Source organism: Pseudophryne corroboree, chromosome 7 (assembly GCF_028390025.1).
Source record: "Pseudophryne corroboree isolate aPseCor3 chromosome 7, aPseCor3.hap2, whole genome shotgun sequence".
NCBI classification, from domain to species: Eukaryota; Metazoa; Chordata; class Amphibia; order Anura; family Myobatrachidae; genus Pseudophryne; species Pseudophryne corroboree.
The window spans coordinates 243,166,024-243,192,219 of NC_086450.1; the positions used below are offsets into that span (position 1 = coordinate 243,166,024).

The 26,196-nt window shown below is 44.1% G+C and overlaps 1 protein-coding gene and 1 pseudogene across 1 annotated transcript in view; both read right to left on the reverse strand.

The window, feature by feature from the left end:
- The window catches only part of ADCY5 (adenylate cyclase 5), a 984,560-nt gene that overhangs the window by 396,641 nt on the left and 561,723 nt on the right, over positions 1 to 26,196 (reverse strand). The window contains exon 3 of the mRNA XM_063934061.1: positions 13,177 to 13,298. Within this exon, the coding sequence (XP_063790131.1) occupies positions 13,177 to 13,298 (122 nt within the window). The remainder of the gene's footprint in view (positions 1 to 13,176; positions 13,299 to 26,196) is intronic.
- LOC134947099 (5S ribosomal RNA) lies at positions 21,207 to 21,325 on the reverse strand (annotated as a pseudogene).

Below are 26,196 nucleotides of genomic sequence, written 5' to 3' on the forward strand. Positions count from 1 at the left end.
TGCCATGCTCTCAACACGGCCAATGTCCACAGTCTCTGGCGCTATAGAGACTTCGATCTACTAACTGGTCTCTAGCAGGGATGAGCGCAATGTCTTGTGGGTATATACTGTATATTTCACTGCTGGATCAAATTAGCATGCTGTGTTTTTATAAAGTAGTTCCTTAACTGGCACACGGTGTTTAACAGCTGTCGTCCTCCCCAGAGACCCAGATCCAAACAGGGCATACATTTCTGAAAAAAACTAATAGAAGCAGGGGCGCCAAATAGTGCATTAAGAGAGTAACATTTTATTCACAGCAAACATAATTAGGCACTGAATGAATATATAGCTGAAGAAATGTATCATAGCATAAACAGGTCTCTCACATACACATAAAAACTTTCTCCCAGTCCGCAGGCTGAAAACAGCATCACGCTAGTGCCGTGGCTAGGCGTGACGCTGTTTCTAGTCTGCGGATCGGGAGAAAGTTCATATGTGTGGTGGTTTAACCACTGATACTGGTACGCATGTATTTCTTCAGTGCCTGATTAGGTTTGCTGTTAATAAAATGTTACTCTTGTAATGCACTATTTGGTGCCCCCTGATTCTATAATACCTTATGTCCATTGTCCAGCAATGAAATGGTTAAAACAAGAAAAGGGGTGGGAGGATATGAGTGCAGCTGAGGGTATAACTATCTCTCCCTGTATATGTGTTGTTCATTCCTTGGGGGAAAATGGCTATCTTATGCCGGGAATGCATCATATCTCTTCACCTGTGAAATCCCCCCACAACAGGATCTTAAATTTGTGTGTAAGTTTAGGCTTCTGAAATATTATCTCCCATTGTCCAAAATTACCCCCACATCGCAGTCGGCGATTTTCAGATTGGCGTATCTGGGGAAGTAACTGGCTGCAGCCCGGCTCATCTACCTAACCAATCGCACTACGTCCACCTCCCCTCTCCTACTAAACCTTTCAAAGGTGAATAGATATGATGCATTCCCGGCATACGATAGCCGATTTCCCCAAAGGAATGAATGAGTATAGGAAGGCTGAATTAAGCCGTTGGCTGATTTAGCTGGGGGCAAAGAACTTTAAGGGCGAAGACTAAAGGGTAACGCATATGATTTATCCTGGACTTAACCTGAATGAAAACATTGAACAAATGAGGAAAATAGCTTTCAAATCCATCAACAATTAGACTGCTTCACAACTACAAATGTATGTTCATTTCTAACAAACGCCGATCCTCACAGTGAACACTATATAACCAATTTCTGCAACAAAAAAACCCCAAACATCTGCAATGCAATGTCTTCCTGTGTAAGGTGTAAATACCTTAGAAGCAAAGTTTGGTCTGAGAAGCATACTGTAGGTAATGAATGTACACTGGGTTGCTGTTTGCATTACAAACATTGTAATTTTTTTTTAGCTTTCATCACCTAAACATTTATCTTTCTTTTAACCTGTGTACATTAACCACAGTTTATATACTTGCAAATCCTGTCTGAATTACCTTGGTATCAGGGGCGGATTTAGGGGTGAGGGCGCCCCTAGGCACAATAGTAACAGCCGACCACGCCTGTTTAATTTTATTGATTGGTTAGCCAATGTAATAGAATAATACAGAAAAAGAGGACAGCTTACATGGGCAGTATGTGCATGTCCTACACACTTACACTCCATTCAAGATAGCATATGGGGGGTCATTCCGAGTTGTTCGCTCGCTAGCAGATTTTAGCAGCATTGCACACGCTAGGCCGCCGCCCTCTGGGAGTGTATCTTAGCTTAGCAGAATTGCGAACGAAAGATTAGCAGAATTGCGAAAAGAAAATTCTTAGCAGTTTCTGAGTAGCTCGAGACCTACTCCTACACTGCGATCAGCTCAGCCCGTTTTGTTCCTGGTTTGATGTCACAAACACGCCCTGCGTTCGACCAGCCATTCCCACGTTTCTCCAGCCACTCCTGCGTTTTATCCTGGCACGCCTGCATTTTTCCGCACATGCCCAGAAAACGGTCAGTTTCCGCCCAGAAACACCCACTTCCTGTCAATCACACTCCGATCACTTCAACGATGGAAATTCTTCGTTCGGACGTGAGTAAATCTACTAACTTTTGTGCTAAAATACTTAGTGCATGCGCACTGCATACCATGCGCATGCGCATTTTCGCCTTAATCGCTTCGTTGTGAAAATCGGCAACGAGCGAACAACTCGGAATGACCCCCACGGTACAGGACAGTGGAAATATTTTGCAGTTACTGGTACTTTTTGGGCTGACTGTACCAACACAAGCATCCACCTGCCGCCCCCAAACAAGTGCCACCCCTAGGCACGTGTCTTATGGGAGATTTGCCACTGCTTGGTATTACTATCAACTGCATTTCTACAATTCTACTGCTCTATCTCATTCAGCCACCCCTCCTATTCTCATTTTACTATCACTACTTACTCCAACCACACTATGCCCAGGCTGACAAAACTCCCCAACACTCCTTGTCTTCCTAATCCTTTATTTTGCCCTATGCTACCATCTCTATCCTTCTCTCCCAGTTTCCTACATCTCATCCTCTCTCCTCTGTCTCCCATCCTCCACCCTGCTTCACTTCCCCCCTTTCCTGCTACCCCACTGTCATTCACCTCTGCCCCATCGCAGGCACTCTACCCCACCACTCAGCCCTGCTCTCTCCCTGTCACCTCACCTCTTCTCCACCAGTATCATACTGCACTCCCTCCATGCTCCACTCCTGCAGTTTCCCTTAGTAGTCCAGGAAACAGCACCACCACTACACCCTCTAAATACCTTTCTAGCAAATTCATCTAACCTCATCGCTACAGCAACCCTGATAATCTCATGCACATCTCTCCCACAAACTCTTACCTCCTATCCTGTGGCCTCTGAAATGCCAGATCTGTTTGTAACAAACTGGCCCCTACTCATGACCTTTTCATTTCCAACTATCTACATCTCCTAGCCAATTCTGTAACCCGGAATACCCCATCTGACACTAGTGACATTCTCACACACACACCCCGACGCGGGGGTCACCATAGTGGTGGTGTTGGGTCCTCTTATCGTCTAGCTACACATACTGTACCAACTTATACTTCCAAAACTGTCCCTTACATTCTCTACATTTGAGGTCCATTCTATACGCCTCTGCCAACCTGCTAATCTTCTAGATGCTGTCATTTACAGCTCCCCCTGGCATTCCCTCCAAATTTCTCAACAACTTTGCTTATTGGTTTCTTCACTTCCTCTCCTCTGACATTCCCTCCATTATGCAAGGTGATTTCAACATTCCTATCAATAACCCCATATAATCATCTGCCTCTAAACTCTTTAACCTCACCTCTTCACTTGATCTCTCCCAATAGACCTCCTTCCTTTCCCATGTGAATGGGAGCTCACTGGATCTGGTTTTCAATTACCTTTGTTAGATTTCTGATTTCTCTTGCAGGGTCCACAGATTACCCACAGGATAACATTGGGATATGAGGTAGCGACAGCGGATTGGCACCAACGATCAAAGCTTTCGGCCTCCAAGAATGCAACAGGCCAGTCCCCTATATCCCCACCTCTTGGCTCAGGAAAATACGTTTTTTTTGTTGGTGCGGCAGGAGCTGGACCACGGTCAATGGGCTGCTGGTTTTTAGCAGCCATAAGCTTGTTGTTATTTTATTTTTGTAGTCTTACATTTTTTTGGTGCATTCTTTCTAAAAAGCATTAGATACATACCTTAGAAAGAGTCGCATCCAACAACTCCCTGCCGGGTCGCGACAACGCTTACCCACGTGTACAGTGCTGTTTCGACGGGCATCTGTGTAGGATGTACTAGCAAGTCCAGCAGACGTTTACCAGGCTGTGGCCGGAGCACGGGGAGAAGGTAAGGCATCGGTTCCGCTTAGTATGGAAAACGCGAGACACAGCCGCACTGTTTCAGGATGGAGACTACCGAACAGTCGCTGACATGGCTGCTACCTCTCGTGCACCAGCGCTAGGCCTCAGGGATCATAGGCTTCAGGGGTAGTATGAGGCAGCGATCCCTGGGGTTGATGTAAGCAGTGGGGAGTTAGACGCTCCCTTGGTCACCCCTCCCCCCGCTTCATGACCAGTTTCCTCCGAGTTTGAAGGAACTGAGTTCCTGCTTCCATCTGAGATGCTGTGTATCTAAAAGGACCCAGCCGCAGCATAGGCAGCTGTTTGACTGGTGCATTGGTGTTTGACTGGTGCATTGGTTGACGGGGCGGTTGTGTACACTAATAGCGTCTGGATCCACTCAGCGTTCACTAACGTATTGATCGATCCAGGAAAAGCGGGGTGAAGTCTCCCTGTATCCCACTCTCCTGAGCACTAAGTCTCTATCTACCTTTGAGTATAAATAGTTGGATAAGTGCCTGATTCATATGAGTCTGTAAACTATTGCTGCTGTTTCTTTCTCTGTGCGACTGAATACGTTAAACTCCTATATAAAGTAATGCAGTAATATTTCTCATAAATATTTGAAATGTATCTGTAGTTGATTATGTGCTCATATTGCTTATTATACTAATGTATAACCTGTGACTGATTGCTAGTGTGATTGCTGACTTTACTATAATTCTGTCAGTTTCTTTGTATTTCGATCCTCAGTGCTGGTTCAACGCAGGGAAGGATCGGATTGTATGTCACTTCAACAAATTTTAAGATGATTGCAGTCATAAATTGTGTAGTTAACACTGTACAGGTGTGTGATTTATTTATCATGTCTAAAGCTAGGTACACACTATACAATTATCTGGCAGATTATCTGCCAGATCTAGCTGGTTGTAATTAAAATCTGGTACTGAATGAGAGCAAATGACAATCGACCATTTGCTCCCAAACACTGGAAAACAAACAAAACCTGTCGTTCAGACATATTGGTTAAATGCAAATTTAACCAACTTGTATGAACAACTGTTTTTGTCCATTTTGCAGTGTTTGGGAGTAAATAGTCGATTGTCATTTGCTCTCATTTATTACCAGATTTCTATTTCAACCAGCTAGATCTGGCAGATAATTGTATAGCGTGTAACTAGCTTAAGAGAGGCAAGGGTGAGGAGGATACACTCTCCACAGCAGCACCGACACTCATTTCATGTTTGTCTTGCAAAGCTGTGTTAACCTCTCAGGATATGTTCAAAATGGATTAATTGCAAATTGTTTTAGCTTTCACCAAAGCTTCTTGAATAATCCGAGGCAGGCACAGGTTCAAGTTGAACCCCCATGGGCTACCTTTGCACAGACATTATCCAGTATAGATGAGCTAATAATGCCAGATCCTATACCAGGGATTGGTTACCCTATTAACTCTTACATGCAACATTCCACATGGGGTTTATTACATTCAGTTCAGGAACTGACAGCCTCTCAACAAAAACAGGCTGAAAGGCCGGTGGTAAGTAAATCACATAGACATGAAACATTTTAGGATTCAAGAGCTGCTACACAGGCAAAGGGTATCCATTCATGCGGCAATGCGTGGGATGGGATTGTTGGTGTCGACTTTCGACATGGTGGAGCATGCTCAGTTCCACTTGAGGCCTCTACAACGTCTGATCCTTTCCAAATGGAATGGGTTACATAAAACAATAAAAACTCAGACTATGGTTCTTCCTCTGGAAGTAAAGAGGTCATTAGACTGGTGGCTACAGACATCCCATCTGGACAAAGGGATACCCTTTTGGATATCAGACTGGGAGATTCTGACAATGAATGCCAGACTTCAAGGCTGGGGAGCAGTGTCAGGAAGGAGTTGCTTTCAGGGGCAGTGGACCAAGGGTGAAAGTTACCTGCCAATAAATATATTGGAACTTCGGGCCATATATATGGCACTGATTCAGGCTAATGACATCCTTCAGGTGAAACCAGTTCAAATCCGCTCAGACAATGCAACGGCAGTAGCGTACCTCAACCATCAGGGAGGAACTCGCAGCCAGAACGCAATGAAGGAGGTAAGCCACACGTTAAAGTGGGCAGAACTTCATCATCCAGCCTTGTTCGCAGTGTTCATTCCGGGAGTCCTAAATTGGGAAGCGGATTTTCTCAGTCGACACGCCATTCATGCAAACGAATGGGCTTTACACCCAGAGGTCTTCCAAACTCTGGTAGACAAGTGGGATTACAAGAGACAGATCTTATGGCATCCCATTAGAACAACAAAGTTCATGCATACGGGTCAAGAACAAAGGATCCCAGAGCGACCTTTGTGGATGCCCTGTCAGTAAGATGGGATTTTCATCTGGCCTACGTGTTTCCACCAATCGACCTATTACCCAGGGTGATGCAAAATGTAAAACAAGGAAGGGGAGCCGTGATACCAATAGCTCCGACTTGGCCCAGAAGACATTGGTACACAGATCTGCAGAGGCTGTTGATGGATGCTCCATTCCTACTACCTCAACGACCAGATCTAATGTCTCAGGGTCCTTGCTATTACAAACACCTAGAACGACTGTCTTTGATAGCATGGCTCTTGAGACTTCCATCCTGAAAACAAGAGGATTCTGACAACAGGTAACTCATACAATGTTCAGAGCAAGGAAACCTTCCTCAGCTTGCATTTATCACCGAAAATGGCAAGCATATATCCAATGGTGCAGTGACCGAAAATTTACCCTAGGTCTTTCAGAGTTTCCAGGGTATTAGCATTACTTCAGGAAGGAATGGATAAAGGTTTAAGGGTGGCTTCCTTGAGAGTCCATGTTTCAGCATTGACTGTATGGTTCCAAAAGAAAATTGCTGACCTACAGGACGTGCGCACTTTTTTCTTGGGAATGCTGCGCATTCAACCTGCTTTTTTTCCTCCTACAGTGCCTTGGGATTTAAGTTTAGTCCTAAAGGCCCTGAAAGTTGCCCCATTTGAACCACTAAAGCGAGTGGATCTTAAATGGTTGACAGCTAAAGTTCTCTTTCTACTGGCTATTGCTTCAGCTAGTAGAGTTTCAGATTTAGGGGCATTGTTACGTCATCCTCCTTTTTCCGATTTTTCATCCAGATAAAGCAGTTCTCAGAACCAGATCTGGTTATCTTTCTAAGGTGGTGTCTAAATTCCACCTTAATGAACAAATTGTGGTCCCGGCCTTTCAAGGGCCAAACCTTTCTGCGGGAGATGCATCATTGGACGTAGTCCGAGCCTTAAGGATCTACGTGGATCGTACCAGTGCCATCAGAAAGACAGACACTCTCTTGGTTCTCTACGGATTTCACAAGAGAGGATGGTCTGCTGACAAGCAGACACTGGCGAGGTGGCTTCGGATGACGATTTCAGAAGCATATTCTCAAGCTGATCTCCCTATTCTGGCTAATGTTTCTGCTCACTCTATTCGTAAGGTAGGTCCGTCATAGGCAGCACAACGTGGTGCTTCAGCAGAACAATACAGTATGTAAGGCAGCCATATGGTCTTCCATTAACACATTCATTAGACTTTATGCCTTTGATACCTATTCTGCTCAGGACGCTGAATTCGGGCAAAGGATTCTCCTGTCCAATCATAAGCGTCTCCACCACTAAATTTGCTTTGGGACATCCCAGTGTTATCCTGCGGATAATCTGTAGACCCTGCAGGAGAAATAATCGTTATGGTAGACTTACCGTTGATAACGCTATTTCTCCTAAGTCCACAGGTTCCACAGGGAACCCACCATGATGCACCTGATTTGAGGATCCTTTCACCTACTAAACTCTTCCTTCTTGTACGGAAGGATGAGCATGTGTGTTCTTCTCGCCTGATTACGGCTTTCTATAATGCTCCTGCCTTGAACTTTGGAAAATATCTGATTTGCCTAAGCCAGGAGGCGGGGATATAGGGGACTGGCCCATTGCAGTCTGGGAGGCCGTAAGCTTTGATCAATGGTGCCAATCCGCTGTCGCTACCTTATATCCCAATGTTATCCTGTGGATACTGTGGATTTAGGAGAAATAGCGTTATCAATGGCAAGTCTAAAATAACGATTATTCTCTTCCTCTTTTCCTTTTCTTTCCATATCTCTTTTCTCTTCTTCTTCCCTTTTCTTTTGTCTCTTTTTTGATTTGAGCTTACAGTTACCACATATTTGGGCTTTTATAGTATGTTGTTTGAATGCTCTCCTGTTTTTATCTATAAAAGCTGTTCAGGCCCACAGTTACATTGGAATAATACTTTTCATCACATTTGTTTGCATGATAGCTGTTTTGATATTATTGTTTTTCGCTGTCTTTCAATAAACATATTTTGCACTAAAATAACGATTATTTCTCCAACTCCCTTTTCCCCTCTCTGACCACCACCTGCTCTCTTTTAACTGATATATTTCTGCTTCCCCACCTCCTCTCTCCTATTCTCTGTCTGCCCTTGACTTTGCCATATATTTCACATCCAAGATTGATTCAATACGTCAGGACATCACATCCCACCAGACCATCAGCAACCAGCCACCTCCCATCCCTTACTACTCCTCCCCTCCCCTCTCACCAACTCTGTCATCTTTCTCCCATGTATCTGGTGAGGGCGTCATGACCCTCATCCATTCTCCCCCACCCACCTCCCCACTTGACCCAGTCCCCTACCGCCTCCTCCACTATCTCTCTATTTCTTCCTGTTCCCAACTTGCCCACCTTCTCAATCTCTCCCTCTCATCAGGCACTGTTCCCTTTGTCTTCAAGCATGCTCTTGTCTCCCCTATTCTTAAAAAAACCTACCCTTGATCCAAACACCTTCTCCAACTACCGACCCATTTCTTTCCTCTCTTTTGCCTCTAAACTCCTTGAGTGTATTGTCTACAACCGCTTTACTGCCTTTCTTTACTCTAACTCACTGCTTGACCCATTCCAATCTGGTTTTCGTTCTCTCCACTCCACTGAAACTGCCCTCACAAAAGTCTGCAATGACCCCCATGCAGCAAAATCTAAGGGCAACTATCTGCTTATTCATCTTGACCTCTCTGCTGCTTTTGACACTGTGGACCACCCTCTCCTTATGCAAATCCTTCACTCCCTTGGTCTGCGTGATAGTGCCCTGTCCTGGCAGTCCTCCTACCTCTCTGATCGTTCCTTCTCTGTCTCCTCTCATGATGCTACCCCCCCCCCCCCCCCACACACTTTCACTAACTGTAGGTGTCCCCCAAGGTTCTGTTCTTGGTCCTTTCCTTTTACCTCTCTATACGTCCTCTTTAGGTGAACTCATTAGCTCTTTTAACTTTCAATATCATCTCTATGCTAACACTCAAATCTACCTTCCCTCCCCTGACCGCTCTCCTGTTCTCCTGACTCGTGTATCCTCTTCTTGGATGTCCCAGCGCATTCTTAAACTTAACATGTCTAAGACTGAGCTGATCATCTTTGCACCCTTCCGCACAACCTCACCTCCCAAAATCTCATTATCTATTGATGGCATTACTATCTCCTCTAGCCCCCAAGTGCGCTGTCTTGGAGTAATCCTTGACTCCTCCCTCTCCTTCAAACCACACATTCAGCACCTCTCACAAACCTGTCTCTTTCATCTCAATCATATTTCCAGGATTAGACCATGTCTCACCCAGGATGCCACTAAGACCATTATCCACTCACTGGTCAGTTCCAGACTGGACTTCTCTTATCTGGCATCCCTGACAATTACCTCTCTCCACTCCAATCTATCCTCAATGCTGCAGCCTGGCTCATCTTCCTCACCAAATGCACTACGTCCACCTCCCCTCTCCTACTAGCCCTTCACTGGCTTCCTTTCCCTTTCAGAATACAATTCAAACTTCTCACACTCACTTACAAAGCCCTCACCCACTCCTCTCCCATTTACATCTCTGACCTTCTCTCTCTCTCTCTCTCTCCCGCTCTCTCTCTCTCTCTCTCTATATATATATATATATATATATATATATATCTATCTTGTAGTCAGGCACTCCTCCAATTGCAGAAAATGTACTTGCTGGGGTGCCCTCCAAGAACTTTGTGTGGTACCACATAGTAGATAAAATGAGGCGGCACTCAACAGGCTTGGAAATAAGTTTAAAATATGCCCTTTATTCCTTTGTTGTTTCGGGGACATACCCCATTGTCAGGGACATATTTTAAACTTATTTCCAAGCCTGTGCCACTAAACTGCTGCCGCACAATTTTTATGCCAGTGGAAGCTTGGAACTCTTCAACTATGGAATTAGTTGAGTATTGGCAACTTTTACGCACCATGCAGTAGTATGCCGATTTCTCCTTTGCTTCCTTACAACTCAGCTGTATTGTATACTGAGAACTGTGGTGCTAATTGTTACCTGTGCTCTGTTTTAGTTTTTCTGTGATGTTAAGTTTTGTATACCTTGTATTGTTCTAATGTGTGTTGTATGTACGGCACTGCAAAACACTTGTGGCGCCTTATAAATAAATTGTAATAATAATAATAAAAAATAATAATGCACTGTGAATTTACATGGTCTTTCACTTTGTGGCTAAGTTGTTGTTCCCAAACGCTTCCACTTTCTATTAATATCACTTATAGGCCCTACACACTGGCCTATCCGCCGCCGAGCTGCCCGACGGTGGATACGGCCGACCCGGCGGCAGGAGGGCAGTGACGGGGGGAGTGAAGTTTCTTCACTCCCCCCGTCACCCGGCTGCATTGAAGTGCAGGCAAATATGGACGAGATCGTCCATATTGGCCTGCATGTACAGCCGACGGGGGACCAGCGATGAACGAGCGCGGGGCCGCGCATCGTTCATCGCTGGAGCCTCCACACTGCACGATATGAACGTTATCTTGTTCATTAATGAACGAGATCGTTCATATCATGCAGGCCAGTGTGTAGGGCCCTTTACAGTTGACCGTGGAATATCCAGCAGGGATAAAATTTCACTAACCATCTTAGGCTGGGGCCACACATAGCGGCCAAGCGGGTCCCGTTCAGCGGGACATGCTTGACCGCAAGGAGACTGCACATGCAGGTGCCCATACATGTGCAGCTGTCCCGCCGCCACTGGATCCAACCGCAGATGACAGGACGGTGGGATATAAATGAGAACACATACATTTCAATGTATGTGTTCACACAGTGCGGCATTGAAATCCTGTGTATCCCTGGCCGGAACCTGTTCTGCGGGATCCTGCAGAACAGGAACCGTGTGCACAGAAATCCCCCCTCCTAGCCCCTGCAGACGTTACTTCAGTAGATTGAGAACAGTTATACTAAGGTGTAATTTATATTTCTCTTAAACCTTTCACAAGGAGTTATAATAATTTATGGTGAGGCCATAACTTTAACAGGTAACTCCTATACTACACAGTTTGTAAGCCTTGACCTCTGGTACACAGATATTGTGACTTATAATGAGGTGTGCTGAGACGAGAGGGGAGCAGGTACTATTTACCCGTCACCAGGCCTGATGGAGGGGCCTAAGTCCCCCTCCTTCCCCCTTACCTTACCTGGCAACAGCAGCTGCAGCTCCTCCTCCAGACCTTATCGCAGCAGCAAATTTTTTCTCTAATGTGCAAAACCATTTGTACTGCAGGCGGGGCACATATAACATGTGCAGAGAGAGTTAGATTTGGGTGGGATGTGTTCAAACTGTAATTTAAAATGTAACTGTAATTTAAAGAGCAGCCAGTATTTACTCTTGACAGAAACAAAATAACCCACCCAAATCTAACACTCTTTACACATGTTATATCTGCCCCACCTGCAGTGCACATGGTTTTTTCCCATTAGAGAAAGATTTTGCTGCTGCGACCAGGTCTGAATTAGGCCAAATATCCACTTAGTCTGTGATTTTATTAGAAGTAATGAATACAACAGTGTCTGAGATGTTAATCATAAAGAGACCTGCTGCCAATCTTTTGCCTATGAACATGTGATCTCATCAACGGTTAACTAGTGCTCCATTACATAAACATTTGTACCTCAAATCTCTCAGCTGTGTCCACCTCTGAATCAGGTCCTACCGTAAGTTATCAAAATTATTATAACTTCAGAAACATACAAAGAGTGATGATGCGGGCCATTCAGGTTCGGACGCAAATCAGCAGTTGTTTGCATATCGATCAATATTTTTGCACTGCGCATGCGTCTGAGCCGCAGTGTGCACACGCAGCAAGTGATTAGCGAGTGCAGTCACAGTAAGATTTTAGTCGCAAAGTGAGTGACAGGAAGTCAGCGTAATGGGGAGTGGTCATGCGAATGCAGGCATGTCGTGGCTATTTGAATGGCGTTTTCTGGGCATACATATATTAGCAGCTGCGATCACACTTGCTACTGGAGAAGCCTGTGCGTCCCAGAAGAGCAGCTCAGTCTGCGCATCTTTATAGGCACTCAGGCTCTGCATGGCAACTGTATATGCGAAGATGTTACTGATGTTTCTGCAATCAGTATGCAAAAGATGTGATCGCAGTGGGCATTCTACCCATATTAGCATATAATCGCAATTGCATACGGTATCATTGCAACAGGAGTAGGAAGAACAACCACACCTGAATGACCCCCAATTAAACAGACACAGTGAAGCAGGGGACATTTTTAAACATCTACTTGTTTGTAGATACAGTACAAGAGGATTATAGGAGGACATCTGCCATTGCCTTCTAATCATTGACTTGAATGTATTGGATAATAAGACCATTGGGGTGATTTTGGTACAGCTACATACTGTGGGTGGCAATATAAAACAGCAACATTATCATATATACCATCTTACCCCGATACCAACTCCAGGAGGAGGGTTCCCCAAATTCTCTACTGCAGAACCCAGAATAGCTCTGTCAGTTTATGACAGTGGTTCTCAAACTGTGTGCCGTGGCACCTTGGGGTGCCGCGGGAGACTTGTAGGGGTGCCTTGGATTGTTGGTCCAAGACCAATTCAAATTATTTATGGTTAATGTAATAGGCAAAACCAGTTCAGGTGGCTGCCAAACATAAAATATGTGGACAAACAGAAGCAAATACTGTCCCTCACCACTTAATTGAACTTTAGGATGACATATGAACACAATTTACCTAATTTAATATTTATTTCTAAATTTCTCAATAAGAAACTTTTGGCCTAGGGGTACCGTGAAAAAAAATCTGATACTCTAAGGTGCTGTGATTTAAACAAGTTTGGGAACCACTGGATTATGATAACTCTCCCACAATGCCCATTCCCAGCAAAAACTCCATCATCTCATTTTAATCCTAGGTGCCAATCTGTCATCTCAGGTAGTGGTCATTCTCCTACCTCACATTGTCATGCTTCTGTATATAAATTTTGTGGAACATCATATCTTCTTGTTTGGCATTGATGTCGGCCTTCATCTCCATGGCTACATGGCGGGGCAAAACAGACAACAGGAGTCGTTCCTGCCAAGCAAAATACAGTATTAATGACTGCAGTACAAATCTGTAACAGATGCAGCAGTTATCAGTACATTGTTAGAGGCACAAATATGGATAGATATTTAAACTGACAGTAATTTAAATGTTTATCCCCAAGCAGAAGTAAGTTTCTGTGCACACTCTGCGTCCCGAGTTCTGTACTCCGAGAGTATGGGGAGAAGCAGCTGTGTTTAATATGGCTGGAGAAATGTCTATTCAATGTCAATTGTGGTTGTTCACATGAGCTCAATGTACAGAAGAATAAATACATCATCTAAATTGCACTTATGAATGTCGATCACAATAATGGATTGGGACTATGCACATTTTACAGATGAAGATAAAAAATATGCAGAAAAACTACAGGTAAAGGTCATTCAGAGATTTACATAAACCTGATGTTTACGCAAATCTCCAATGTTTTGCTGAAGCCACGCTGTGCATATGCAGATCTGCTTCTGCGGTGTCGCTCTTAGGACCTTATTCAGAGATGGACGCAGATCGCTGCATACGCTGTGTATATGCAGATCTGCATCCATCTCCTCACATGCTGGGGGACACCCAGCACAAGGCATGGCCGCCCAGCATGTGTAGCGCCACCTCACGATGTGTCCACATTTAAATTGCAGACACATCAAATTAAGATTGATCCCTGGCTGCGCTGTCAGGCAGCCTGTCGCCATTTTTTTAAACGGACAAATGATCTTTAAAATGGAAAATAGCATATTGTTGTATTTCTTATTATTTAATTTAAAATAATTTAGTTTGTATTTATTTTGGTAAATAATATCTTTCGTATTATTAATGACACTCCTTTACATTATTATATTATTTAGTATGTCGGATTAAGGGCCAAATTAAGACCTGAACACGGCAGCAAATTTGTTAGCAATTGGGAAAAACCATGGCCCTCTTTCCGAGTTGTTCGCTCGCAAGCTGCTTTTGACAGCATTGCACACGCTAAGCCGCCGCCTACTGGGAGTAAATCTTAGCTTAGCAGAATTGCGAACGAAAGATTCGCAATATTGCAAAAAGATTTCTCTGTGCAGTTTCTGAGTAGCTCGAGACTTACTCTTCCAGTGCGATCAGTTCAGTGCTTGTCGTTCCTGGTTTGACGTCACAAACACCCAGCGTTCGCCCAGACACTCCCCCGTTTCTCCAGCCACTCCTGCGTTTTTCCCAGAAACGGCAGCGTTTTTTCACACACTCCCATAAAACGGTCAGTTTCTGCCCAGAAACACCCACTTCCTGTCAATCACTAGTGATGAGCGGGTTCGGTTTCTCGGAAACCGAACCCCCCCGAACTTCACGCTTTTTACACGGGTCCGAGGCAGACTCAGATCTTCCCGCCTTGCTCGGCTAACCCGAGCGCGCCCGAACGTCATCATCCCGCTGTCGGATTCTCGCGAGGCTCGTATTCTATCGCGAGACTCGGATTCTATATAAGGAGCCGCGCGTCGCCGCCATTTTCACACGTGCATTGAGATTGATAGGGAGAGGACGTGGCTGGCGTCCTCTCCGTTTAGATAGAGAGTGAGACACTTGATTTACTGGAGCATTAGGAGTACTCAGAGAGTGCAGAGTTTTGCTGATAGTTATACTAGTGACCACCAGTTTTATTTATTATTTAATATAATCCGTTCTCTGCCTGAAAAAAAACGATACACAGTCACATACCATATCTGTGCTCAGCCTCAGTGTGCTGCATGATAATATCATCTATGTATATCTGACTGTGCTGAGTAGTGCTCACTGCTCACACAGCTTAATTGTGGGGGAGACTGGGGAGCAGTTATAGCATGGGTACATATTTAACAGTGCACACTTTTGCTGCCAGAGTGCCAGTGTGACTGACCAGCAGTGACCACCAGTATATTGTCTGCCTGAAAAAGTTAAACACTCGTGTGGTGTTTTTTTTTTTTATTCTATAAACGCATTCTGCTGACAGTGTCCAGCAGGTCCGTCATTCATTATATTTCTATCTTCTTCATACTAGTAGTTTAGGAGTCTGCAGTGCTGACAGTGTCCAGCAGGTCCGTCATTATATAATATATACCTGTCCTGCAGTAGTGATATATATATATTTTTTATATCATTATCATCCAGTCAATACTAGCAGACGCAGTACGGTAGTCCACGGCTGTAGCTACCTCTGTGTCGGCAGTCGCTCGTCCATAATTGTATACCTACCTGTGGTGGGTTTTTTTTTCTATCTTCTTCATACTAGTAGTTTAGGAGTCTGCAGTGCTGACAGTGTCCAGCAGGTCCGTCATTATACAATATATACCTGTCCTGCAGTAGTGATATATATATATTTTTTATATCATTATCATCCAGTCTATACTAGCAGACGCAGTATGGTAGTCCACGGCTGTAGCTACCTCTGTGTCGGCACTGGCAGTCGCTCGTCCATAATTGTATACCTACCTGTGGTGGTTTTTTTTTTTTCTATCTTCTTCATACTAGTAGTTTAGGAGTCTGCAGTGCTGACAGTGTCCAGCAGGTCCGTCATTATACAATATATACCTGTCCTGCAGTAGTGATATATATATATTTTTTATATCATTATCATCCAGTCTATACTAGCAGACGCAGTACGGTAGTCCACGGCTGTAGCTACCTCTGTGTCGGCAGTCGCTCGTCATCCATAAGTATACTAGTATCCATCCATCTCCATTGTTTACCTGAGGTGCCTTTTAGTTGTGCCTATTAAAATATGGAGAACAAAAATGTTGAGGTTCCAAAAATAGGGAAAGATCAAGATCCACTTCCACCTCGTGCTGAAGCTGCTGCCACTAGTCATGGCCGAGACGATGCAATGCCATCAACGTCGTCTGCCAAGGCCAATGCCCAATGTCATAGTACAGAGCATGTAAAATCCAAAACACCAAATATCAGTAAAAAAAGGACTCAAAATTCTAAAATAAAATCGTCGGAGGAGAAGCGTAAACTTGCCAATATGCCATTTACCACACGGAGTGGCAAGGAACGGCTGAGGCCCTGGCCTATGTTCATGGCTAGTGGTTCAGCTTCACATGAGGATGGAAGCACTCAGCCTCTCGCTAGAAAAATGAAAAGACTTAAGCTGGCAAAAGCACAGCAAAGAACTGTGCGTTCTTCGAAATCACAAATCCACAAGGAGAGTCCAATTGTGTCGGTTGCGATGCCTGACCTTCCCAACACTGGACGTGAAGAGCATGCGCCTTCCACCATTTGCACGCCCCCTGCAAGTGCTGGAAGGAGCACCCGCAGTCCAGTTCCTGATAGTCAGATTGAAGATGTCAGTGTTGAAGTACACCAGGATGAGGAGGATATGGGTGTTGCTGGCGCTGGGGAGGAAATTGACCAGGAGGATTCTGATGGTGAGGTGGTTTGTTTAAGTCAGGCACCCGGGGAGACACCTGTTGTCCGTGGGAGGAATATGGCCGTTGACATGCCAGGTGAAAATACCAAAAAAATCAGCTCTTCAGTGTGGAAGTATTTCAACAGAAATGCGGACAACATTTGTCAAGCCGTGTGTTGCCTTTGTCAAGCTGTAATAAGTTGGGGTAAGGACATTAACCACCTCGGAACATCCTCCCTTATACGTCACCTGCAGCGCATTCATCATAAGTCAGTGACAAGTTCAAAAACTTTGGGTGACAGCGGAAGCAGTCCACTGACCAGTAAATCCCTTCCTCTTGTAACCAAGCTCACGCAAACCACCCCACCAACTCCCTCAGTGTCAATTTCCTCCTTCCCCAGGAATGCTAATAGTCCTGCAGGCCATGTCACTGGCAATTCTGACGAGTCCTTTCCTGCCTGGGATTCCTCCGATGCATCCTTGCGTGTAACGCCTACTGCTGCTGGCGCTGCTGTTGTTGCTGCTGGGAGTCGATGGTCATCCCAGAGGGGAAGTCGTAAGACCACTTTTACTACTTCCACCAAGCAATTGACTGTCCAACAGTCCTTTGCGAGGAAGATGAAAAATCACAGCAGTCATCCTGCTGCAAAGCGGATAACTGAGGCCTTGGCATCCTGGGCGGTGAGAAACGTGGTTCCGGTATCCATCATTACTGCAGAGCCAACTAGAGACTTGTTGGAGGTACTGTGTCCCCGGTACCAAATACCATCTAGGTTCCATTTCTCTAGGCAGGCGATACCGAAAATGTACACAGACCTCAGAAAAAGACTCACCAGTGTCCTAAAAAATGCAGTTGTACCCAATGTCCACTTAACCACGGACATGTGGACAAGTGGAGCAGGGCAGACTCAGGACTATATGACTGTGACAGCCCACTGGGTAGATGTATTGACTCCCGCCGCAAGAACAGCAGTGGCGGCACCAGTAGCAGCATCTCGCAAACGCCAACTCTTTCCTAGGCAGGCTACGCTTTGTATCACCGCTTTCCAGAATACGCACACAGCTGAAAACCTCTTACGGCAACTGAGGAAGATCATCGCGGAATGGCTTACCCCAATTGGACTCTCCTGTGGATTTGTGGCATCGGACAACGCCAGCAATATTGTGTGTGCATTAAATCTGGGCAAATTCCAGCACGTCCCATGTTTTGCACATACCTTGAATTTGGTGGTGCAGAATTATTTAAAAAACGAGAGGGGCGTGCAAGAGATGCTGTCGGTGGCCAGAAGAATTGCGGCACACTTTCGGCGTACAAGCACCACGTACAGAAGACTGGAGCACCACCAAAAACGCCTGAACCTGCCCTGCCATCATCTGAAGCAAGAAGTGGTAACGAGGTGGAATTCAACCCTCTATATGCTTCAGAGGTTGGAGGAGCAGCAAAAGGCCAATCAAGCCTATACAACTGAGCACGATATAGGAGGTGGAATGCACCTGTCTCAAGCGCAGTGGAGAATGATTTCAACGTTGTGCAAGGTTCTGCAACCTTTTGAACTTGCCACACGTGAAGTCAGTTCAGACACTGCCAGCCTGAGTCAGGTCATTCCCCTCATCAGGCTTTTGCAGAAGAAGCTGGAGACATTGAAGGAGGAGCTAACACAGAGCGATTCCGCTAGGCATGTGGGACTTGTGGATGGAGCCCTTAATTCGCTTAACAAGGATTCACGGGTGGTCAATCTGTTGAAATCAGAGCACTACATTTTGGCCACCGTGCTCGATCCTAGATTTAAAACCTACCTTGGATCTCTCTTTCCGGCAGACACAAGTCTGCTGGGGGTCAAAGAACTGCTGGTGAGAAAATTGTCAAGTCAAGCGGAACGCGACCTGTCAACATCTCCTCCTTCACATTCTCCCGCAACTGGGGGTGCGAGGAAAAGGCTCAGAATTCCGAGCCCACCCGCTGGCGGTGATGCAGGGCAGTCTGGAGCGTCTGCTGATGCTGACATCTGGTCCGGACTGAAGGACCTGACAACGATTACGGACATGTCGTCTACTGTCACTGCATATGATTCTCTCCCCATTGAAAGAATGGTGGAGGATTATATGAGTGACCGCATCCAAGTAGGCACGTCAGACAGTCCGTACTTATACTGGCAGGAAAAAGAGGCAATTTGGAGGCCCTTGCACAAACTGGCTTTATTCTACCTAAGTTGCCCTCCCACAAGTATGTACTCCGAAAGAGTGTTTAGTGCCGCCGCTCACCTTGTCAGCAATCGGCGTACGAGGTTACATCCAGAAAATGTGGAGAAGATGATGTTCATTAAAATGAATTATAATCAATTCCTCCGTGGAGACATTCACCAGCAGCAATTGCCTCCACAAAGTACACAGGGACCTGAGATGGTGGATTCCAGTGGGGACGAATTGATAATCTGTGAGGAGGGGGATGTACACGGTGATATATCGGAGGATGATGATGAGGTGGACATCTTGCCTCTGTAGAGCCAGTTTGTGCAAGGAGAGATTAATTGCTTCTTTTTTGGTGGGGGTCCAAACCAACCCGTCATTTCAGTCACAGTCGTGTGGCAGACCCTGTCACTGAAATGATGGGTTGGTTAAAGTGTGCATGTCCTGTTTATACAACATAAGGGTGGGTGGGAGGGCCCAAGGACAATTCCATCTTGCACCTCTTTTTTCTTTTATTTTTCTTTGCGTCATGTGCTGTTTGGGGAGTAGTTTTTGGAAGGGCCATCCTGCGTGACACTGCAGTGCCACTCCTAGATGGGCCAGGTGTTTGTGTCGGCCACTAGGGTCGCTTAGCTTACTCACACAGCTACCTCATTGCGCCTCTTTTTTTTCTTCTTTGCGTCATGTGCTGTTTGGGGGGTGTTTTTTGGAAGGGCCATCCTGCGTGACACTGCAGTGCCACTCCTAGATGGGCCAGGTGTTTGTGTCGGCCACTTGGGTCGCTGAGCTTAGTCATCCAGCGACCTCTGTGCAAATTTTAGGACTAAAAATAATATTGTGAGGTGTGAGGTGTTCAGAATAGACTGAAAATGAGTGGAAATTATGGTTATTGAGGTTAATAATACTTTGGGATAAAAATGACCCCCAATTTCTATGATTTAAGCTGTTTTTTAGGGTTTTTTGAAAAAAACACCCGAATCCAAAACACACCCGAATCCGACAAAAAAAATTTGGTGAGGTTTTGCCAAAACGCGTTCGAAGCCAAAACACGGCCGCGGAACCGAACCCAAAACCAAAACACAAAACCCGAAAAATTTCCGGTGCTCATCACTATCAATCACACTCCGATCACCAGAACGAAGAAAAAACCTTGTAATGCCGTGAGTAAAATACCAATCTTCATAGCAAATTTACTTGGCGCAGTGCGAACATTGCGCATGCGCAATTAGCGGAAAATCGCTGCGATGCGAAGAAAATTACCGAGCGAACAACTCGGAGTGAGGGCCCATGTGCACTGCAGGGGGGGGGGGGGGGGGGCAGATATAACATGTGCAGAGAAAGTTGCAGGGGGGGGGGGCAGATATAACATGTGCAGAGAAAGCTGTACATACTGGCTGCTTTATTTTTACACTGCAATTTAGATTTCAGTTAGAATACACCCCACCCAAATCTAAGAGGGGTATTCGACTGAAGTCGGAACTGCCGTCTTGTCGGAAAACTGCAGTTTCCGACTTTTTTAGGTCCGAAACTATTCCGACCTATTCAATCCCCCTGCCATTTTTCTGACAAGTCAGCAATTCCGACTTGTCGGAAAACACGTGGAGCGGCGGAATAGTCGCTGATCCACATGTTTTGTTGGAAGCGCGGCCAAATCTGACAAGTTTTAGCCCTGTTTCCGACAGTGCCAATCCGACTTTTAAAAAAAAAAAAGAGTCAGATTGGCATTGTTTGGACCTGCCAAATCCTGTCTGATTTGGCCGCCCACTGAATACTGCATTGTCGGATCCTTACCGTCGGAAAGGATCCGACAAGCATTGGATACTGCCCTAAATCTTTCTGCACTTTATATCTGCCCCCCCTGCAGTGCACATGGTTTTGCCCATTAGCTAACAAATTTGCTGATGTGACAAAAAAGGAGAAAAGAAGACTCTTTTGTGGGTGCACTCTTATATGTTCTTAAAGTATCAGATAAAAGATAATTGTTAAAATTTTTATTTTTATTAATAACATGAATAAAACAAATAGTAGTTGAATATACAAATAAAGAAGAAAAAGAAGAAATAACGGAACAGATAATGCTGATGTTAAAATTCAATAGTGGTTCCAAGCTGTCTGGGTTAGGTCAAGAATTCATATATACAATAAATACACAGATTTGTCTCAACTGACTGCCTGAAATCAGTGCTCTTAGATTGATGCAAATTTATAGATACTTAGCGCCTCAGTAATGATTGTGATCGTAGATTAAATGTTGACAACTGTAATTACCCTGCCACTAGTGTTGAAAGAGAGATAGAATGAAGACTGAATATAAAAGATGAATCTGCTGTCAGTGTTAGACACTGAGCATGACCGTCCGAAATCTTCTACTAAACCGAGTATTCCTCAAGAGTATCCCACTCGAGTACTTACTCGGCCCAACACTGCTTAGCTTCCAAGATCGGATGGATTCGGGCGTTTCCAGTGTGGTATGATAGTAGAAATAGTATCCAATGTTATTTAGCTCTGGAATCACTGATGAGAGTTCATGAGTGTTATTACAGGTAATGAGAATAGTATTAGATCAAAAGAAGAAAAATAGGGGATCTGCTGCCAATGTTAGACAGGGGTAATTAACCCTGAATCAATGGTGAGAGTCCGGAAAAATTAGTGATAGTGGGAAAAAGATAAGAGAAAGTGTGAAAAATCACTTTACCCAGAGAAAAACTCCCAATGTAATAACCAATTAATTATTTTTTTGAGGAAGATTTCAGATATAAGGGTAATTCAAATAGCCATAAATAATGTGGCTCCAAGTAATGACACAAAGTAACAGAAGAGATTATTGGCTGCTTGACCAGAAAGAATCTCCCAACAATAAAGTACTTAAACTATAAGTTGATATGTATACAAAGTAATAATTAATTAATAATTATTTTGAGGGAGACTTCAAACATCAGGGTAATTCAAATGGCAATAAATGATGTGGTACCAGATAGTGGCCAAGAAGAATAATGGCTACTTAACCAGAGAGAGACTCTCAAAAATATATAGTTCTTGAAATGTAGGTTGATGTATATAACATACAATTTATCAGATATGAATATCATATAATTAGTGTAGCTCCAAATAAATGGCTAGAAAGTAGTTATTTCTGAACAAACATGAAATAGGCAACACTGAGGCTAGAGTCAATAATAAATGGCTAGAAAGTAGCTATTTCTGAATAAACATGGAAAAGGCAACACTGAGGCTAGAATCAATGTACAGGTATTGTTGAAATAAGTAACAACAGTTACAACGTCTTTATGCTAAAAGGCTGCAGTTATAATAGAACAATCCAATAGCTGGAATAAATATAGTATTCAGGATCTAACGATGCTGTAAAAATAAATAAACCACCAACAATAAATAAGTCTGTTTAGAAATAAGAGACTAGGGCCGTAATAGGCCAGGTATAGGTTACGTATATCAAGCAGCGTTTAGAGCTATATGTAGCGGATCAGAGCATAACGAACGGGTAATCCTGGAAACAGATATTACCCGTGTTGGAGTCCAAAAACGATGGTCGGATGCCGCGCTGCTATAGTGCGCTAAGGACCGGGGATACTGTGAAGCCACTGGGCTGGCGTGAGACGAGGCACAAGCAGGCAGTGGGAGATGTCTGTGTTTTCGGACAGCATGTGATCGGAAGACGTGTTTCGCCCGTCCGCCGGGCTTGGTCACCAAGCCCAGCGAAGTGACCAAGCCCGGCGGATGGGCGAAACGCTACTATCTGGTGCCACATCATTTATGGCCATTTGAATTACCCTGATGTTTGAAGTCTTCCTCAAAATAATTATTTATTAATTATTACTTTGTATACATATCAACTTATAGTTTAAGTACTTTATTGTTGGGAGCTTCTCTCTGGTCAAGCAGCCAATAATCTCTTCTGTTACTTTGAGTCATTATTTGGAGCCACATTGTCAAAGTCGAAAAATATCATGATACATATCCTTTGTACTAACCCCTCATGCACATGCACGCTGCTCGTGCACCTGGTCCCCCATGCGTACACATACCCGCAAGTTGCGTAATAGACGCTCTAGTCCGCATGATATGTGTATTTACGGCGGAGTTTGTGAGCGTGTAGCGTGCGACTCGAACGTAGCATATTTAACCCAAATAGTGCATTTTGTAGATATTATTCCCCTAGACCATGTCAGCGAGTATGATTAGTTTAAACAGTTCCTGGACAGAGATTCCTCTTTGCATGATAGGAAGGGTCAGATAAAGGATGAAAGGTGGTGTCTAGTATCCAGCTGTAGGGTATTTTAAGGGTAACATTCCGGTGTTAGTTAGGAAAGGATCGCTCGCTCCTGCGTATAGTTATGTACAGAAGTAGATTATGAACATTAACTGTATTTGCTGTAAATTACACATGAGGCTGGAATCCAGAGGATACCTCCCACCAGAGCAGTTGGGGAAGGACATCGCCTACCTATTCAAATCCACCTATGACCTTTGCTGTAATGTAGAGACATATCCCTGTGTCCAATTAACAATGAGATTACAGTGACCATTGTATTGTTTTGGATGAAGTGAATAAATAGAGCTTGCAGCAGGCTTGGTCACACAAGACTCTAAAGGCTTTCTCCCTGATAGCTGAGAACTGGATCCAGGTTGCGCTTGCGAATGATTCCCCACGTATGTATATTCTCTGTAGCCATTATTCTTTGTTATTCTGTTTAGATTTCCTTGTTAGCCTGTAGAGTATAACTTGTACCTGTTTACCCCTTTTCTCTGAATAATCCACTGTGGTGTTAGAGTCCAGTGGTTTATCACAAACAGTGTTGTGTTTTCATTTTCCTGCCTGGGCTTTTAAAGTAGATTAACTTGTTTAACCTGTTTTAGATTAACCTGCATTGTTAAGGTGTATGCACTGCGGATACTTTGTATCGCCAGTGCTATTTAAGGTTTAAAGTATAAGCATATCATTACATTGTTTCATTAATAAGGTTTACAGTATTTCAATCCGTGTGCGTACGTGCCGCGTGTGCGTCGCGCCCACGGCACAGCGTCTGATACGCTAAGTGCGTATCCATACGGTACTCAGTACGCAAATAGCGTACTTAGTCCGTAGTGTGTGTAATAAGTCTAGCGGCCATAGCGGCTCCACGGAAACAGTGTATGGCTTTATGTTTTAAGATAATATTTGATACTATCAATTGGGGGCTACGTCCTGGTTTTCCTCATACCCACAGCCTAGCAGTTAAAGCAGACTCTATCTATCAGCAAAAGGGCGGACAGGTATCCTACGTAAGTTTTTTGGCTGTAGAATACACTGGTAAACCCTATTTCATTGCTGATAAGATGGTATCTGCTCTGCAAGGTTTGTTGGGATGCTGGTGGGATCCGGAAGGTAAGAACGCAAAGCTATTTTAAAATCTGTAAATTTCTGTTTTGCGCCAAATGCGCACACAATACAAGCATACACCTGTACTCTGCATATCTGATCATATTGTTGCAAAACAAGGTAAAATAACTTCAGGGGCTTGCATGGTGTGTAATTTCGTTGTGACAAAGGAAGCCGCATGGTTTGTCCTCCATTTTGGACTAACCACATGGCCTGCCCACCATTTTGTGTAACCCTTATGGATGTGGAAGGGGGAGGAGCAGCGGCCATTTTGGGAAGGTCATTTTTTTCTAAATGGCTGATTTTCACTGCCCGAATAATCAGCCGTCCTTGGTCAAAAAGAAATCACCATTTATGAGTTACCAATGCATTTATTTAACCCATGCCATAGTCAATTACAAATAGATTCAGATGGGGCTCAATAAAAGTTAATAGTAAGATGAATACGTGATGTAAGAACCACATACAGATATAAACAAAGTTTTTTTTTCTTTACCTCTAGGATTCAGTTAACTCTGCTTGTTGTAAAATAGCCACTAAAATGCAAATTAACCTGTGTAACTGCTTTTTCCTAGCAGTGAAAAATCACCTTCACAGACAGTCAAAAGCACACAGCATTCATATGCAAATTAGAAGCACTTAATGGGTAAATGGGTCTCAGGAGACCAGTGAATGGTACATAGATATAATATTATAATTATGTGTGTGTGTTTATATCAATGTATGTTCTGCAAGATAGCTATCCAATTTGAATCATACCATTGGAATTATTGATTACTAGATTCATTTAGACCTGTATTTTGTGTATTCTGCATATCTACTCGCTTGTTGCCATTAGCATTGATTATTAGATCTATTTTGACCCGTGCTGAAAAATTTGTTGCTATTTAGTTAAAAATATAGAGTAATATTTAAGGGAGTACGTGTAAAACACACACGCAGCCTGGCCTAGTTATAAAGGTTTATACAGGAGATACTGTGTGGTGTTTGGTAAGCGATTATAGTTAAATATAATTTACATTTATAGTAGTGTGGTATTTGTATTACTGCGGACGTATCCGGCCTTTGTACACGTGTCCCAGACAGTGTGCGGGACTGCATATGCAACGCAAAGGCCTACACACGTGGCGTATTTTACGCAACGTGCGTACAGGTACGCCCACTAAATACAAAACACACAATAACATTGTTTCAGGTTAGGCGATACGGTAGACACGCGATAATAGCACAAATTGATCAGTGTCCAAAATTTAGTTTAAAAAAACTTTTTTTCTGTATTACCTCTGGGGAAAGCTATCAGTTAACAGGAAAGGATTTTTCTGATCAAAAAACTATAGAATGATAGTGTGGGCTGAAAAAGGTATGAGTGTATTGAGCCCCGCTTGGTGGTCTTGGTGAAACTTGGTGAATCACGGTCTAGGTGAATACGTGGTGAGCACGGTCTAGGTGAATACGTGCAACGGAGTGTGATAAAGTTTTCGTGGTATTACGCTCCGGCTGTTTTGGAGCACAGTAGGGAGACTCCAGTGATCCTACCACTTATAGATAGCAAGTGTCTATAAGCAGTACGATTGGACCGCACGGTTGTATGGGCAACACGTGACGCAACGTGATACGAGGTTTTGCATATTTGTGCGTAAATACCGTCATCATACGCGTTATAGGAAGCACATGCAAGCGTGATTTGTGTAAAGTAAAGGTTTAGGGAATTTTCGCTGGTCTCTCAGGAAAATCTCTAGAAGTAGGACCTGCACTGGCTACGCGTGTCTGCTAAAGAAGGCGGATCCGTTGTACTCGGAGCGGAAGAAGTTCAGTGGAAGAGCTTTAAGGATTTCCACCGTAGTCTACTGTGTTTGGTGCATTTTAGGAAGTTTTCCTGTGTTAAAAAGGTCCACAATGGAAGCCAGGTGCAAAACACAGGGACGTTCAGCAGTCAGGGTTCAGACTGCAGATTTCAGACCCAAGGGGTCAGCTCG